At 37.2% G+C, this 18222-nt stretch overlaps 1 protein-coding gene across 1 annotated transcript in view; it reads left to right on the forward strand.

Annotated features, from left to right (window-relative positions):
- CUBN (cubilin) overlaps window positions 1-18222 on the forward strand; it is a 327155-nt gene that overhangs the window by 22252 nt on the left and 286681 nt on the right. Inside the window, 7 exon segments of the mRNA XM_006159747.2 lie at window positions 1604-1722; window positions 2122-2308; window positions 4047-4159; window positions 7774-8008; window positions 9245-9426; window positions 11995-12157; window positions 14175-14362. Coding sequence (XP_006159809.2) covers window positions 1604-1722; window positions 2122-2308; window positions 4047-4159; window positions 7774-8008; window positions 9245-9426; window positions 11995-12157; window positions 14175-14362 — 1187 coding nt within the window.

Consider the following 18222-nt stretch of genomic DNA (forward strand, 5'->3'; position numbering starts at 1 on the left):
TGGCTGCAAAGGGAGGCTGGGAGTGTATTCTTATTTCAGGAATGAAGCTGAAATAGGAGTTTACTACTAAGGATGGGGAAAAATGGGTCTAGAGAATCAACAAACTACGTCAGTAATGCTGCATAGAAGAGGGTTCACCTTCCATAATTTAGCAAACTGTATATTGCTAAACTCTCTCTTTAAAATGTATGAATGCAGGGACCAGCAGCTGGCATAATGGTTTTGTCACTGGACTTCCACGTAGTTGACCTTGGTTCAAGTCCCAGATCCAGTGGCTTAAAACCTCATGTAGGCACATTTGTGTGCATGCCAAAATCCTGAGAGAAGACTGAGAAGAGACTGTGTGGCATGTCCATCCCCCCTCCAGGGGTGGTTATTTCTTGCTTTCTGTCTCTCTGCCTCTGACTTGCCAGCAAACGCACATGCCCTATAGGAAAAATCTCTCTTAAAAAAGAAAAGAAAAAAAAAGTATCACTCCATATATACAACAATAATGTATGAAAATAAATACCCTACTTTTGACAATCATAGATACTACTATATTTTTTTTTGCTCAATTTTATAGGCAAAAATTAATTTCCCATTTTTAAAATTTACACTTTTAATTTTTTATAATTAATACATTTTACATTTTTACCAGCAACTTTTCCTAATCCCGCATATATTTTGCTCATTGACTTTCTTATTAATTTATCAAATTGTTTTTGTTATTGTAATTTTTAATTGACATATAATAAATACCTGTACATATTTATGGGGTACAGTTTGCTTTCTCTATGCATGTATACAATATATACTAAGGACATTATCTATCTGGCTTATGTTTTACATTTTTCCTGGTATATTATTTTTATTTTAGTTGTATGGTGGTATTTTCTATTAAGAATTTTAAAATTTTTATGTAGTCAGAAAAATTAATCTTTTTGCTTATTTTTCTCTGCTAAGAGTCATGTACAAAAAAAACTTTTTTAGCAAACTCTTTGAAAATAGTCAACTACATCTTCTTTTATTTTTCATGTATTGAATAGAGTATCATATATCTTGCTATTTTAAAATGTCACCTTTATTTTTTTTGTACTGTGTTATATATATATTCGTATATAGAAAAGACTATAACAGGAGCTCCCTTGGCTCCTTTCCATCCTAACTCTGTGTCCTTGGTCAAGACAATTGGTCTGTGCTCTGTCTTCATCTGTAAAATGAGGGTTATACGAATACCTATTCCAAGGGCTCAGTCTATGTACAGTGCTTTCAGCAGACATCATCATCATATGCATCTCTATTTTCCTGATAACCCCTCCATGATGAGGTGCTCCCACCTTCCCTTGGTGTACCTCACATCTGTGTACAACTCAGGACCCCTGACACCTGGACTGATGGCACCAGTGTCAGTTCAGATGTAAAGAATGGGAAATGGCTTTCTTAAGATTAAAAAATGAAAGCTAAAGATTCTAATATTTTCTCCACATACCTTGTTTTGTCTAATTGTAGGAGTGTGGATTTGTTGTTGAATTCCTGTCTAGACAGCAGAACCCAAGTTTAGTGGCTGCACCTGAACTGAGGAGTGGATCCACACTTAATTTCCAGTTTTGTTTTTGAACAGGTTCTTTACCTCTGTGCACCTGTCTCCCGGGATTTACTGGAAATGGTTATGGGCCAAATGGATGTGTGCAACTCAGTAATATTTGCCTGAGTCATCCCTGTTTAAATGGACAATGTATCGTGAGTCCTTTTTCTACATTTTCTATATTTCTATATAATACATTTTTATAAAACTCAAGGATGTTAAGGTAATGACTGAGACTTAAGATCAATCAATAACTCTGATAAAGGGTTGGTAGTAACTTCATTTCCCAGGAAAAAGCCAATGAATTTTTTTGTGTCAGTGATTTACAAAGTAGTAAACAAAACCTATACTTTCCTTAAAACAAATCTGACTTGTTATACTCAGCAATTGCTATTTAAACTTAGTAATTAAATGTTATACTCCTGGGCAATCCTTATTATGGTTCAACACCTATTAAATGTAACACATAGCACCACTTTTCTTCATTGTTTGGGTTGATTGAAGCTTATTGTCTATTGATTTGTTTTATGGCGTTATGTTGTTGTTTCCCATAGGACACAGTCTCTGGTTATTTTTGTAAGTGTGAATCAGGCTGGGCTGGTGTCAACTGCACAGAAAACATCAATGAGTGCTTAAGCAACCCTTGTTTGAATGGGGGATCTTGTGTTGATAGTATTAATGCTTTCAGTTGCGAATGCACAAGTTCCTGGACTGGATCTCTCTGTCAGATTCCCCAGCAAGGTATGGTCAGCATTTCTTATACCATAAATATTCACAGCTTAGAAATGTTATCCTTTAATGATACCTTTTTTTTGGAGGGGGGGGAGAGAGAGAGAGAGAGAGAGAGAGAGAGAGAGAGAGAGAGAAAGAGAGTTTTATTTATTTATTTTTGAGAGAGATTTTTTTCCAAAGGGTGTGTGTGCTCGTCAGAGAGACAGAGAGAGAGAGACAGAGACAGAGATACAGAAAGCAAGAAATCACCGGCCGAAGGGATGGCCACACTATAATCCCTTCTCCTCCTGGGATCGTGGGTACACACATACACATGCCCGGCATGAGTTTGAAGCTTCCGGGTCCAGGACTCAAACTGAGGTCGTCCATGTGGGAGTCCAGTGACCTAATCACTATGTCATCTTCTGGTCTCAGAGAGAGATTTTTATATAGAGCTTGTGTGCTTGCTGGAGAGACAGGGAGAGACAGAGACAGAAAGTGAGAATCCACTCTCCAGCGGGGATGGCCATACTGCAATCCTTTCTGCATTCTCCTCTTGGGATTTTCGGTATGCATGCATATGCTTTCTGTGTGTTTTAAGCCATCAGATCTAGAGCTCAAACTGTGGTTGACTACATGGGAGTTCAGCAACATAACCATTATGCCATCTGCTGCTCCTGCCTTTAATGATGCCTTCTATAGGTTCATCTACTAAACCTACTTTACTGTCCAGTTGCTCAGATGCTGAGGACTAAGTCTTTCCTTAAAGATATGGTATAGAATTTATAAGGCAAATATTTGTAAATCTCAGTTTAAGCCAGGAGATCTTTTCTTCAAAACAAGAATTAAATTAGTATTTGCTATTTTCATTTCTTTTCTGAACCAAAAATATGATAAGGTATTGCCCTTTGTAGTTTCCCAAGGAAAAGTTTTCTGTACAGCAGCAATTTAATCCTCCTAGAATACTATACTTAATCATGTCACTCTTCTTTTCTAGACTCTACAGTGGGTAGAGTCCCTGTGGCCTATTTAGTTTTGGGAATTGTTTTTCAGTTATCTTCTATAATCAGGCCTTGTCTTATCTAACCTTATTTTTTGCTAATTCCCTAGAAATGGCCTTACTCAAGCCAGACAGTTTTCTCTTCCCACCTGATCCGTGTGCTGCCATTGAGTATTTTCACTCTGTTATCTTATTTTGGATTTTTTCCCCTATAGCTACCCCCAAATTCCTTTCTTGTTTCCCATCCAGATATATCTGTCCCTCAAGAGTGTTTCACAGTCAACATCCTCCATAAAGTCTCTTCTGACTGTTTCATCCTCTGAGAGCTTACTATGTGTTTAGGATGATGACAAGCCCTGTGGAAAAATACAAAAGCATGAAATATTGTCTCCACTTATTATCTGCTTACTTTCCAGTCGAGGAGACAAGACTCACACAAAATGGCAGAAAAGATACAAGAACTATAGATAGGAGCTAAATTGTGTGGGGTAAAGTCAAACATCCTAGAGTACAGAGAAGGGAGTTAGAGAAAAGAGAATCAGAAGGAGGTCATGGAGGGAGTGATGAGACATCAGCTACACTTTGAACAAGAGGTGAGATTTGGATGAGTGTGGACAGAAAAAGAGAACACAGAAAGGGATTGGCATGTTTATCTGTAACATGAATTATTCCGATTTTTCTGTATCTTTTAGCAGCAGGGTAGAGGGACTGAACTGCTTTCCTTTAGTAGTCTCTGAGTAGCACAAGTCACCTTGTTTTCCTTTGCAGTGTGTGGGGGATCCCTCTCAGGGATGACTGGAAGCTTCAGCTACAGGAGTCCCGATGTTGGTTTTGTTCATGATGTCAGTTGCTTCTGGGTTATCAAAACTGAAGAGGGAAAGGTAAATATAGTATCTCTTGTCCAGATGCATGATTCGCTTGTATATATGTAATATGTATTATCTATTACACAAAGTACATATGATAATTTAACCATCATGTATCGAGTAGTTACTAAATGCCAGGCTTTGAGCTGGATGTTTTGTCTACCTTTCTCCATTTTACACTAAACTCTTTGAAATAAATGATAGCATCCTCATTTTATAAATGAAATAAGGGGAAGTAATAGAAACTGAGTAATTTTTCCTTCCACTCCTTATCTTTAATAGGAATTGTTGAATTTCAACCCATCTCTGCACTGGTTGAGAAGCCAGTAGTTAATCTGTCAAGTCAAGTTGTTACTGAGACAGTATTCTTGGAAAGATCACTCAGGGTTATGTTGGTTATCATGTAAAAATGGTGACTAATGTCAAGATAGTTTTCTTATCAAATGCTTTCTCTGTGCCAGGCACCAGGCTCACTACTTCACAGATATTTTATCATTGTATAACTATCATAATCCTGAAAGGCAGGAACTATTATTTTCATTTTACATATGAGGAGACAGAACCTAAAATAGTTGAGAAGTTTGTCCTGGTATGCATAGTTTTTAATTCAAGCTGTTGTTGAAAGTTTTAGTGCTTTTAAACTTGACGTTAATTACTCAGATGTTTCCAAATATTTGTTTCTCAACTAATTCCTAGACTCATTAAAATAAAGTGTTATCTCTGTGGGACCTGCAGTTAGCATAATGGCTTTGTCGCTGGACTCCCATGTAGTCGACCGTGGTTCGAGTCCGGGACCCGGTGGTTTAAACTCATGCCGGGTACGTGTGCGTGTGTGCACAAGATCCTGAGAGGAGAATGGAGGAGAAGAGATTGTGACATGGCCATCCCCCCTGGGGGGTGATTTCTCGCTTTCTATCTCTCTATCTCTGTCTTTCTGGCGAGCAAAGCGCCCAATAAGAAAAACCTCTCTAAAAAGATAAATAAATAAATAAACTGTTGCCTCTGAATAGATAAGATTTTTTTTTCTTGAAATCCTATTAACTTTTCCCAGCAAGCTAATATTACAGAGGGCATTGTACAAGTGTCAGAAAACATTTTTTTCCTTGAGGAGGGAGGGATCTTTGGGACCTGGTATCCCCACAATAGAATAAATTCCAAGATAAATTTCCCAGTGAGTATGTTACATGAATTTCCTTCCTTGCATTTAGTTTTCATGAATTTTATTTCCTGACATTGAAAAAATTTTTCTTTTGAGAAAAAATTATTATGTGAAAACTGATATTTTTATTAACAATTGTTAGAAAATGTATCCTCTTTTTTTCTTGACTATTGTGATTTTATATCTTCTTCTTCCCAACGCAATGATTTTATATCTTCTTTTTTCCATCATACTGGAAAAATAATTATATATATATATATATCAGAAGAGTTCAATTCATGAACATTTATTTACATTTAAATAGCTTCAAGAGAGAAAAAGGTGTAATAATAGGTAACAGATCTTAACAATGCTTTAGCATAGAATTTCAAAAATAGACTGGTAGTCTTTTCCATTAGCTGAAAACTGTTGTGATTTTAATTTCTGATGAAAATTAAATTTAACAGTGTCATTTTGGTTGTTTTGTTGTTTTAAATGAGGTTTAAAATATTACTTTATTTGAAGTCTGAACTTTGTAACACTTTACCTTAGGGAAAGTTTTTTTTTTTAAAGGTGGTCTCATCAAGTCACAGTCCTTCTGCTCAGCCTCCCAGCTGGGACTACAGCCACATGCCATCAAGCCTGGTTCTGTTTTAGATAGGGACTTACTATGTTGCCCAGGTCAGGCCTTGACCTCAAGATCCTCCTGCTTCAACCTCCCCAAGGAGGGGGTTACATGCATGCGCCATCATGCCCAGAGTTTAGGTTGGACCAGCAATCGGGCCCAGGCCTATTATGTGGTCCTTGCCTATGGTGCACAGCCTCTTAGCAAAGTGCACTGCTATGGGGCTGGGCCCTTAGAGCCATATTTTTGTGTTTTTTCTCTTATACTTTTCATATTACGGTCTTCCTATTCTGTATCCTTAGTGTTATTCCTACCCTCATGATGTCAAACCCATGAAGACTTGCAGTCCTTACACACCATGCCAACTCAGACTACACCTTCGCAGCTGGGCATCAGAATCTTACTGAGAGGTTCAGAGACCCTTATGGAATTGTCTATATGTATACTACATGCTACAGCTTGTTCAGGGAGAAAAGGGTATAGATTTTTTTGTGAATGGTAATTTTAGCCAGTTAAATGTAACTAATGATAGATTTTTTTAAAACGTCTAATTTATTTTTCTGATTTGGAGGCACTGTCAGCTATGCATTGAAGTGTCTTTCTTCGATGTATTTTACAGTTTAATGAAAGCTGGGTAAATCTATTGCATTAACATTAAGTTTTTTTATTTTAATGATTTTTTTTTTTAATTTTAACTTTATTTATTTATATATTCATTTCAATTTGACCGGAGAGGGACAGAGTGGGGGGCAGGACTGAGAAAACAAGCTGCCAGATCCGGGACTTGAACCACAGTTGGCCATGTGGGAGTCTAGCGCCCTTAACCACCATGCCGTCTGCTAGCCCCAACATTAAGATTTTTTTTAAGAGGTTTTTTTGCTATAGGGCGTGTGCGCTTGCCAGACAGACAGAGAGAGAGACATAGAGACAGAAAGCGAGAAATCACCCCCCAGAGGGGATGGTCACGCCGCAATCCCTTCTCCTCCATTCTCCTCTCGGGATCTTGGGCACGCACGCACACGCATCCGGCGTGAGTTTTAAGCCACCGGGTCCGGGACTCGAACTGCAGTCGACTACGTGGGAGTCCAGCGACATAGCCATTACGCTAACTGATGGTTCCCCCAACATTAAGATTTTTAAACACAATTTGATATTAACTGAAATTTGTTTATATATATATATATATGTGTGTGTGTATATATATATATATGTGTGTGTGTGTGAGATCACGTGTGTGCTTACCAGAAAGACAGGAAAAGAGAGGGAGGGAGAGAGAGAAAGCACCTCCCAATGGGGCATGATCAATATCATAATCCTTTCTCCTTTATTTCCCCATCCTATAAAGATTTAGGGTATGCACACATGTGCCCAGCATGTTTTTCAAGTCACCAGAGCTGGGATTCAAACCATGGTTTTCCATGTGAGATTTGGCTCCCTGAACTACTAGGTCACAGGGCTGGCCCAATCTCGGAAATTTTTAACAGAAACCATTTAGCATGTAGAATTGTTATTTGAGTTGGTGGGTACTTAGAAAATGATAGACATTGCTCTTAAATAATGTAAATGAAAAATAATATATAAAAGACTATATATTAAATAATATATTATTATCATGTTAAATTAAACATAAAATATTTCCTGGATGGAAAATCTCATTTTGTATACTGTATTGATGTACAGTGAATTACTGTAAATAAATAAATAAATAAATAAATAAATAAATAAATAAAAGGAAAAAAGTTAAAGCTATTGAAAATGACACAAAAATGTGGAAAAACATACCATGTTCCAGGATGGGAAGAATTAATATAATCAAATTATGAATCCTATATATATTAAAATAATATATATACTTTATATTTTTAGGTCTTGCGTATCACTTTCAGTTTTTTCCAGTTAGAATCAGTAAACAACTGTCCGCATGAGTTTCTTCAGATTCATGATGGTGACTCCTCTGCAGCTTATCAACTCGGAAGGTTCTGTGGTTCTAGCACCCCACCTGAACTCCTCAGCAGTGACAATGCTCTCTATTTTCATCTCTATTCTGAACATTTAAGAAAGGAGAGAGGCTTTACTATAAGATGGGAAACACAACAACCAGGTACGTGTAAATGTGGAAAAAGCAAAGCAATATTTTGAGGTAATTACATTTTTTTTAATCAATATTAGATTTTGGAAACATGAGCTATTTTAGGATCCTGAGAAATGTAATATTTTAATAATTATTTTAAAATCAAATTAAGTATGGAATGAATTGGAATTTCATTTTGTGTTCATAGATAATGAAATTAGCATGAAATGGAATGGATTAAAAAACATGAGTACTGGGGCAAGCAGATAGCATAGTGGTTACACCACTAGACTCCCACATGGCAAGCCATGGTTTGAATCTTGGACCTGGTGGCTTGAAAATTACGTTTGGTGCATTTGTGTGCAGACCCAAGATCCTAGGAGGAGAAAGGGTTGTGGCATGGCCATTCCCCATTGGGAGCAAATACTTAATTTCTCCATACTGAGGGGTGATTTCTCACTTTCCCTGTCACTGTCTCTGTCTCTCTTTCTCTCCATCAGTTGCATGTGCTCTAAGGCAAAAATCCTCTTTTAAAAAAATGAGTACAAATAGATCCTTTATGAATTTACTGAACAGCATTTTTGTAAGCTCTTCTAGTAAATTTCCTGCAGAGCTGTTGTTGAGGACATGGTCTACTCCTTTATGTAGTATTCCTCATCGTAATGACCACTTGGTAGTTTTTGTTGTTTTTGTTCATCTATTTTCTTTGTACTTTTACTAAAGAAACTTTAAAAAACTCTATTGGTTTATTTTTCCATGAGTGAGAGAGAGAGAAAGAGAGTTAAAGACTACAGGATCTTGAAGCTGTGACCTACTCAGCTGGCTCCTAATCTTAGGCACACATCCGCTTGGCATATTTAGAGAGGTCTCCAGACTTGAATTATGAATCTTCCCATGTGGAGTTGATTGCCTTTCAGAGTGTCACATGTTACCACTGTGTCACCTCTGGGCCCTAATGCAAACTTTTTAAAAGTATAAAACGTTTTGTCATTAGTCTTTTAGTTTTGTTGTGGCATTTTATGTATTTTTTAAAAAATTTACCCACATAATAAATTTTTAATGTCAATTTTGGGGGGAAATGTATTTTCCTATGAGGAATTGAAAGACTTTCTCATTAGGAATAATTAAATGAGGTATTATATGAAGGTGTCCAAAACTGCTTATGGTTGTTTAAACTAAGTCTGGTTTCTTAAAGACTATGATAATTCTATAAAAATTATAACTTGTATACCAATAGTGTAAAGTTATTTTTCCCTCTTATTTTAGAGTGTGGAGGTAAACTGACTGGTACTTATGGTTCTATCAAGTCTCCGGGGTATCCTGGAAACTACCCCCCGGGAAGAGATTGTGTGTGGAGCATCATAACCACTCCTGGCCTCCTGATAACGTTTACTTTTGGGACCCTGAGCCTGGAGCATCATGATGACTGCAGTAAAGATTATCTTGAGGTAAATGATTATATTGACACAGAACATATCACTAGATGATTAGGGCACTATGGTTCCGTGTTTCCTATGGATGACCACAACTTATAAGCAGCATAAGTATTTATGAATATGTGTATTAATGAATTTATTTATTTACTGTATTCAGTACATCAATGTATTTCTCTGTAGGCGGCCAATGTTTGAGTTTTACCAAGTCTCTTTTTAATTGTACCAGTGTGTTGCTTCTTCTTCTGGGTTCCAGTCAAACCTGAGAAAAGACCAGTTAGCCCTCCCCTGTCCTTTCCTTGGAAGCCTCGGCCCCTGACATGGGAATAGCAAAAATTAATGAAATAGGAATTAAGTAATGAGCGCCTCTCACAATGCCAATTTGAATCATCAGTTGTCTATGGTAAACTAGTAAGGAGCTTCACAGTGTGGCTATAGTGTTCCATGAAGATAAATAGTTAACAATTTTTGTGTTGAAAAATCACCCCTGGGGGGTGATTTCTCGCTTTCTGTCTCTATGTCTCTCTGTCTGTCTGGCAAGCTCACGCGCCCTATAGCGAAAATCTCTCCAAAAAAAAAAAAAAAAAAAGTGGTGAGTCTTGTTGGCCTATACTGATGATTGAGAGGAGAGGAATCAGCCTGAGCTCCTCCTGCCTACATTAGTAAAAGAATAAGATGTGGAGGCTGCTATATTCACATGTCATAGACATGTCGGTACCTCAAAAATGTTGCTCTTCATTTGAAAACTGAAGAGATCATTCAGAAGATTGAGTTCTCATGTTGTTGCTGTGTTTTTGTCACCATAAATCTTAGTACCCCTTGCAGTAATGCTAAAAAGACAATATGCTTACCCAAGTCTGTTAAAGAAGGATGGGGTACTATGAAATTATTCATAAAGGATAAAAGGATGAGACGTCAAATGGAGTCTCTGAAAGTTAAAGTCATTAGTAATTTAACAGTTAGTCGAGTTGGCCTATACTGATGATTGAGAGGAGAGGAATCAGCCTGAGCTCCTCCTGCCTACATTAGTAAAAGAATAAGATGTGGAGGCTGCTATATTCACATGTCATAGACATGTCGGTACCTCAAAAATGTTGCTCTTCATTTGAAAACTGAAGAGATCATTCAGAAGATTGAGTTCTCATGTTGTTGCTGTGTTTTTGTCACCATAAATCTTAGTACCCCTTGCAGTAATGCTAAAAAGACAATATGCTTACCCAAGTCTGTTAAAGAAGGATGGGGTACTATGAAATTATTCATAAAGGATAAAAGGATGAGACGTCAAATGGAGTCTCTGAAAGTTAAAGTCATTAGTAATTTAACAGTTGTAATAATGGATTTGAAACCTTAGAGAATGCCTCTCCAGCAAAGTAGTTTTTTTTTTTTTTTAATGTTGGCAGTAAAGTGAGTTATCGTGAAATTAATTTTCAATAAATCTGTAAAATTAAAATTGGAAGGTTTTAAAAATTTCTGAGTAGTAATTCCTAGATACCATATAATAGAAGAATCAATCATTCTGACAGTATTGAATGACTCTCATTTCTCATCAAACTACAATATTTCAAGGAACTAGTTGAATATAGAAATAAAGTAATACTGTCTATAACTTTGCTGCCAATAAAGAAAGTAATTTGAATGGGCAAAATTGATCATATTAAAATATTCTTTAAAAAAAGAAGTATTTATTTTATTTGTTTATTATTTATTAATTTTATTTGTTATTGTTTTTATTTATTTTTTAATTTGACCAGAGAGAGACAGAGAAAGAAAGAGAAAGAGAAAATGAGAAAGTAAGCTACCAGGTCCAGGACTCAAACTATGGTCAGTCATGTGGGAGTCTCGCATCTTAACCACCACACCACCTGCCAGCCCCTAAAATATTTTATAATTCATTTACTCTTTGGTGTTTTACATAGGATAGACTTTGCAATTACAATGCAATTATAGAGACATCAACATAATTATTTAATAGATTAAAAATCAACATTTAAAAAAGAGTTCTGAGATCACAGAGCCATTATTGTGTTACTTAATTACTATCAAAGTTGTACTTTTAAAATGGTCTAAATTTATTAAAGCATCTTTATGTTGGACCTAATCTGGCTGTAGTTCCTTTTTCTACCTCCGATTCTCCTAAATACCTGGAACAAGTTGTGAATCAATTGATATCACTGATATACCTTCTTCTGTTTTATTTATAAATATTAATATTCTTCTTCTAGATAGCTAGATATTTGTAATTCAAATAATTTTTTAAAAAGTCTGGGGAAAACCTAGGAAGAAACAAAGATTAGTAACATCATGAGAAAAAAATCAAAGTGTATGTCAGCCTTAAAACTGACATCCAGTCAGAAGACGAGGCATCAAGAATGACAGGAGGAGACACTTTACTGAACCCAACCAAGTGCGGGACGTGTGCATGTGTGTGTGTGTGTGTGTGTGTGTGTGTGTGTGTGTGTGATAGGGAATCTTCCCATACACATACCACTTTGAAATGACAGACTTCTGAAATTAATGTACAAAGTGGCCCAGTTTGTTGAAACCTGGCTGTTTTGAATTTAGTAATGCATTCTTTTGTTTCAGATTCGAGATGGTCCCTTGCGTCAGGATCCTGTCATTGGGAAATTCTGCACCACTCTCTCTATTCCACCACTCCAAACCACAGGTCCCTTTGCCAGAGTTCATTTTCATTCTGACACCCACATTAGTGACCAAGGCTTTCATATCACCTACTTAACATCACCATGTAAGTAACCTGACAATTAAAAGCTTAATATAAATTCAAAGGACAATTCTACTCTTTTATTTATATTTTAATGTGATACTGAAGATGACTTTCTTAGACTAGGGATACATCTCTTAAAATATCTCTCTAATATCTCCAGATTTTTTTCTTTATCTTCTCAAGGCTCTGTTATTAATACTGTAACATGTTTGGTCTCCGGATTATGGGATTCACATCACGATAGAGACGTATGAGGCATCCAAAATGAAATAATTCAGAACATCAGTTCCCTAATGTTGCTTGAAGTTTTGTTGTGAGAGAGGTTGTTGGTGTAATGCACACTCTCTGGAGATATGTCTTCTTTTATTCTTGGATTGAGTCCAACTTCACAGAGGCTGGCTTCCAGGACCCCAGTATTCTGGCCCTGAGAGTTTCACTTCTAGTTCATACTATTAATATGCCTTCAACTTGCATTGATACTTTAAAACAAACAACAACAGAATAAATTAAATGTTTCATAATTTTTATTTTAGAGATGCAGAGCATCCTGTTCATGATATTCATCATGTGCCCCTGTGAGAATTTATAGAAAATGCCTTTTATGTTTTAGTATCAGGAAAAATAATAATGGACATTTTCACAGGTCCCCTTTCTCTCTTTACTTTGGCTTCAGGCTGAATCTGCAGCCAACCTTTTGTCATTGCAGAAGCCCTTATAGCGGTTTTCTGTGCATCTCCAACTTCCCCCTGGCCACAGCTTCTACTATATTCACTTTCCTTTCATCTGTTTTATATTTGTAGTTATATATTTCATTTTGTCACATGTATTCTGTAAGCTGCCTCAGATCTTTTTGGAATGAAGAGCAGCATTAGTTTATAGAAAAAGCAATTTTCAGAAGGGGTTGGTAGATTGAAAGTTTCATCATCATTTCTGCGACTATTTCTTTGAACACTACGAGGACATCAGAAAAACACGTTAAACTAAAAACACACTTTTTAGAGGCATATGCCTCTTCAAGTGAGTAAATTGGATGCAGTAGGCCTTCATTATCCATGGGGGATATGTTTAAAGATCCCCAGTGGATGCCTGAAACTGGATATTACCAAACCCTATATACTGTTTTTCCTTTATACACATATCTATAATAAAGTTTAATGTACAAATTAGGCACAGTGAGAGACTGACAATAACTAATTCTTTTTTTTTTTCCTTCAGAGAGGTTTTCGCTATAGGGTGCGTGTGCTTGCCAGAAAGACAGAGAGACACAGAGAGACAGAAAGCGAGAAATCACCCCCAGGGGGGATGGCCATGCCGCAATCCCTTCTCCTCCATTCTCCTGTCGGGATCTTGGGCACACACACACACACACACACACACACACACACACTCACATGCCCGGAGTGAGTTTAAGCCGCCAGGTCCAGGACTTGAACCGTGTTGGACTACGTGGGAGTCCAGCAACATAGCCATTACGCTTGCTGCTGGTCCCGACAATAACTAATTCTAAAATAGAAAAATTTTAACAATGTACTATAATAAAAGTTACATAAATTTTGTCTCTCTCCTTCTAAATTTATGTGATACTGTACTCACTGTTTTCAGACCATGGTTGACCATGGGATAACTGAAACCATAGAAAGTAAAACTCCAGATAATGAATGGCAGACTACTTTATATGATGGAGTGTGTGTGTTTACATTTTAAAAAACTGGATCAGGGGCTAGCAGTTGGATTCCTTGGCTGACTGACAACCACGTGGGCTGTGCTTCAAGTCCTGGATCCAGCACCTTCAAAATCACACCAGACACATGTGCATGTATGCCCAAAATCCCAACAGGAGAAAGGAGTAGAAGGGACTGTGATATGGCCATCTTTCTTAGGGAATGATTTCTCGTTATCCATCTCTCTATCTGTCTGTCTCTCATTAGCACATGCACCCTATGTCACAAAAACAAAAACAATAATGAAAAAGAAATACTTGGGAACCAAGACAATGACACCCATGTAACCTCTTCCTCTTCTTCTCTATTATCTTCAGCGGATCTGCATTGTGGAGGGAACTACACAGACCCTGAGGGAGAACTCCTTACTGACTTGGCTGGGCCTTTCATTAATGATAGGCAATGTATCTATATTATACAGCAACCTCAAGAAGAACAAGTAGAAATCATCTTTACCCACGTGGAGCTGGAAAGCCAGAGAGGCTGTTCACACAGTTACATTGAGGTAACTTTCACTCCTCAATTATCTTTAGATGATGTTTACCAGTGTTTTTATATTTCTGTAGCATGGCAGTCTTCAAATGGTTGTTGGGCCAGTAGCAGCCAGATCACCTGAGATCTTGTTAGAAATGCTATTTGAGGAGGACCAGCAGATAGCGTAATGGCTATGTTGCTGGAATCAGACGTAGTCGATCACGGTTCACATCCTGGGCCTGGTGGCTTAAACTCACGCTGGGCGTGTGTGCGTGCGTGCCCAAGATCCCAAGAGGAGAATGGAGGAGAAGGGATTGCGGTGTGGCCATCCCCCCTGAGGGGTGATTTCTCGCTTTCTGTTTCTCTGTCTCTCTCTGTCTATCTGACGAGCGCACGCGCCCTACAGCAAAAACTTCTCCAAAAAAAAAAAAAGGAAAGAAATGCTATTTTAGGGACCAGCCGATGGCATAATGGCTACGTTGCTGGACTTCCATGGAGTTGACCATGGTTCAAGTCCCGCACCAAGTGGATTGAAACTCCCACCAAGAGCATGTGTGTGAGTGCCCAAAATCCCGAGAGGATGGAGGAGAAAGAATTGTGGTGTGGCTATCCCCCCCCGGGGGGGGGGGGGTTGGTTTCTTGCTTTCTGTCTCTCTGTCTCTCCAGCGAGCACATGCACCCTATAGCAAATGTCTCAAGAAAAAAAAATCCCATTTTATACTCTGTCCCAGACCTACTGAATCAGAATGTCTAGGAGTGGACTCATCAATGTGTGCATTAACAGCCCCATTGCTGCCCCCACACGAGTGATTCTAATGCAGGCTAGTGTTTGAGAACAGAGGTTCTAGAAAGTATGACAGATTCTGCCTCAAACAGATCTATAGATAGTAAAATTAAGATATTGGCAGGGGAATCAGCAAAGGACAAAAAGAAGAGCTGAGACTAGAAACTTGCGACACTAAATTACAGGCTATTAAACTGAGCTGTAGTAACTAAAGTTTATGCACATAATTAAGACTAATAGAATTTACTAATAGGGAAAAGACTTTAGAGATTATCTAGTATAATTTTATATGTGAGGGGACTCAATCTAGAGAAGTGAAGGACTTTTTGCAGGTAACCCACCTAGTCAGTCGCAGAGAGTAAAGTTAAAGTATCAAGTTATGCTTGTTTTAGAGGTTAGGTTTTTTTTTTTTTCTTTATTGCTCCTTTTTTTGCTTTTCATCAGAAAATTTTAAGTATGTGTAATGGTTGTAATAAAGGGAATATCTGAAGCAAACCATGCACTTTTTGTTTGCTGGGCCTGGCATTTCTTCTTTTTAATTACTGGTCAAGCCACAAATTAAAGTGTGGAGCAAGAGAAACAAAACATTTTTTGTTGGGCACAATCATTTTATATAAACCTAGAGAGGCATTTACAGTTTGTGTGTGTGTGTGTGTGTGTGTGTGTGTGTGCGTGTGTGTAAATTAAACCTATATGTGTATGTGTATATATATATATATTTTTTCTTGTTAGGAAAATCCTATATAACTTCCTGCTCCCTTCCTTCTCAAGAGAAACATAGAATTTAGTATAAAATCTGTACTTAGCTGAGGAAGTGCTTTGACCAGAGCAAAGAGTAATGTATACATATTTAAAACCAAAAAAATGGCATTTTGAGTCACTCTTTCTCTGTCTGCTCAGGCCAGCTCCTACCTGTCAGGAGTATACTTTTACTTACTAAACCACTTTTTCTTTAAAAGAAAAAAAGAAAAAGAAAAAGAAAATGATTTTTGAGTAGTGAGGTAAATTATATTTGTTCAATGAAGGTTTTTGAAAGTCTCTATAAGGGATGTTAAAATTTTATATAATACAGTTATTTTAAATATTTGTGTGTAAACAAAAATTAAATTCTCAATGTCTGTATTTTATTTTGAGACCAGTAAAAACAAGTACTTACAATGTAGTAGGCATTATTCTTAGATTTTAAAATAGGGTAATAAACCAAGTAGATAATGATTTATGTCCACCTGCTGCCTGCAGGTTTTTGTAAGTACTTTACTTGACTTAATTTATTAAAACTTCACAACAAACATTATTATTTTTATTTTAATCTTAAGACACTTAAGCCCTGAAGTTAGTTGCCCACTGTTTCAAGTGGGAAAGTTGACATCTGGATTTAGGAGTTTCCACTGTACTGATTTCTGATAAGAAGAGAAATGCACTAGTGCAGACTATGAGAAGTGTTTCGGTCTTCCTACAGAAGATGTTCTCATGGATCTCCTAATTATACACCTGGCTCACTGGCCACAGGACTAACACATGAAGCCGAGCACAATAATTTTCTCAGATAGGCAAAAGTGAATATTTCATTTTCAGGGAAATCTGTATACCTTTCTATTAGATTCATTATGTGGTTCCAATTGTTCCAAGAAGCTATCAAAGCATCTGAAATGATTTATTCTCTCTTTCACTTTGCAGAGCACTCTAATTGAATTTCAATGAGGAATTACATGAACTCTTTGTTCTGAAAAATTATCAGGGAAAAAAAAGCATAAAACTGACATTGAAGGATTTAATTTTATTAATCAAAATGGTTGACTGTTTTGTAACCAGGATAGGATTGGAGTTAATTTATCTAAATTCTGAGTTCTGTCATTATATGACTGTATAAATTTGGACAATTCTTTATCCGAATGCTTCAGTTCCTACTTCAGTAAGATGAGCTATTACTTTAACCCTTATGAGGGTAAAATCAAGAAAGTGAATGATAAAAGAAACTTTAAGAATTAAAGTTATATAAATGCAAAGTTTTCCTAGACCGATTTTCAGCTCCTGTCTTATCAGTTCAGAAACAGCCAATGAGGCTCTTTCCTGGTTGACCATAGAGATACCTATATTCTGATGTGCATATATATGCGCAAGATTTTGACCAACTTTTCTTCCAGGGTTGTTGATGAGAAAAATAAAGAGTCGATTATTCAGGAGAACAGGCTATGTATAGTGATTTGAATAGCTGAGTAGATGTTTCTATCATATCCTTGACCAACCTAAAGGAATACAACCAATCAATTTGTAAAATTAGCAACATCAAGGATCACAGATGTCATTTAATCTAATCCTTAATTTTACAAATGAGAAAATTGGAGTTCAAAAAGTCAAACTCTAGTTATCAATATATTCTAGTACTTAGATATTATGTCAGATTCTAAGTAGACACATACTAACTTAGATCAAAGTTTTTTCATTGAATCACCTCTTCCACTGGGAATATTTATGAACTCTTTTTTTTTTTTCTAAAGCACATCACTTCTCCTGATGTTCTTCAGACAGTGACCATGGAAGAAAGTGATTCAGGGATCAAATTTAAATGCCAATATTGTGATTCAATATATTGTTCCCAAATGGGTGGTATCATTTTTAAAAGCTATACATAAAAAGTGAAATACTTAAGCAAAGGAATAAAAAAGAAAGATATTCTAGATACTGTGGTGATTTAGAAAGGAGATGACTTTGCGGGGACCAGCATTTAGCATAACGGCTATGTTGCTGAACTCCCATGTAGTTGATCACGGTTCGAGTCCCGGACCTGGTGGCTTAAACTCACACTGGGCGCATGTGCGTGCGTGCCGAAGATCCTGAGAGGAGAATGGAGGAGAAGGGATTGTGGCATGACCATCTCCCCTGGGGGGGTAATTTCTCACTTTCTGTCTCTCTGCCTGGTGAGCATTTGAGCCCTATAGCAAAAACCTCTCTCAAAAAAAAAAAAAAAAAAAAAAAAAAAGGAGGAAAGGAAGGGAAGGAAGGGGGGGAATCCCAGCCTCTCAGGCAGAGATCTGGGGTTGTCCCAAGGCTGCTGGGTGTCTTGAGAGGTCCAAGACTCTTGGCACCACTGGGGAGGGGCCCAGATG

This window comes from Tupaia chinensis, unplaced genomic scaffold (genome assembly GCF_000334495.1).
Source record: "Tupaia chinensis unplaced genomic scaffold, TupChi_1.0 Scaffold000647_1, whole genome shotgun sequence".
Lineage (NCBI taxonomy): Eukaryota > Metazoa > Chordata > Mammalia > Scandentia > Tupaiidae > Tupaia > Tupaia belangeri.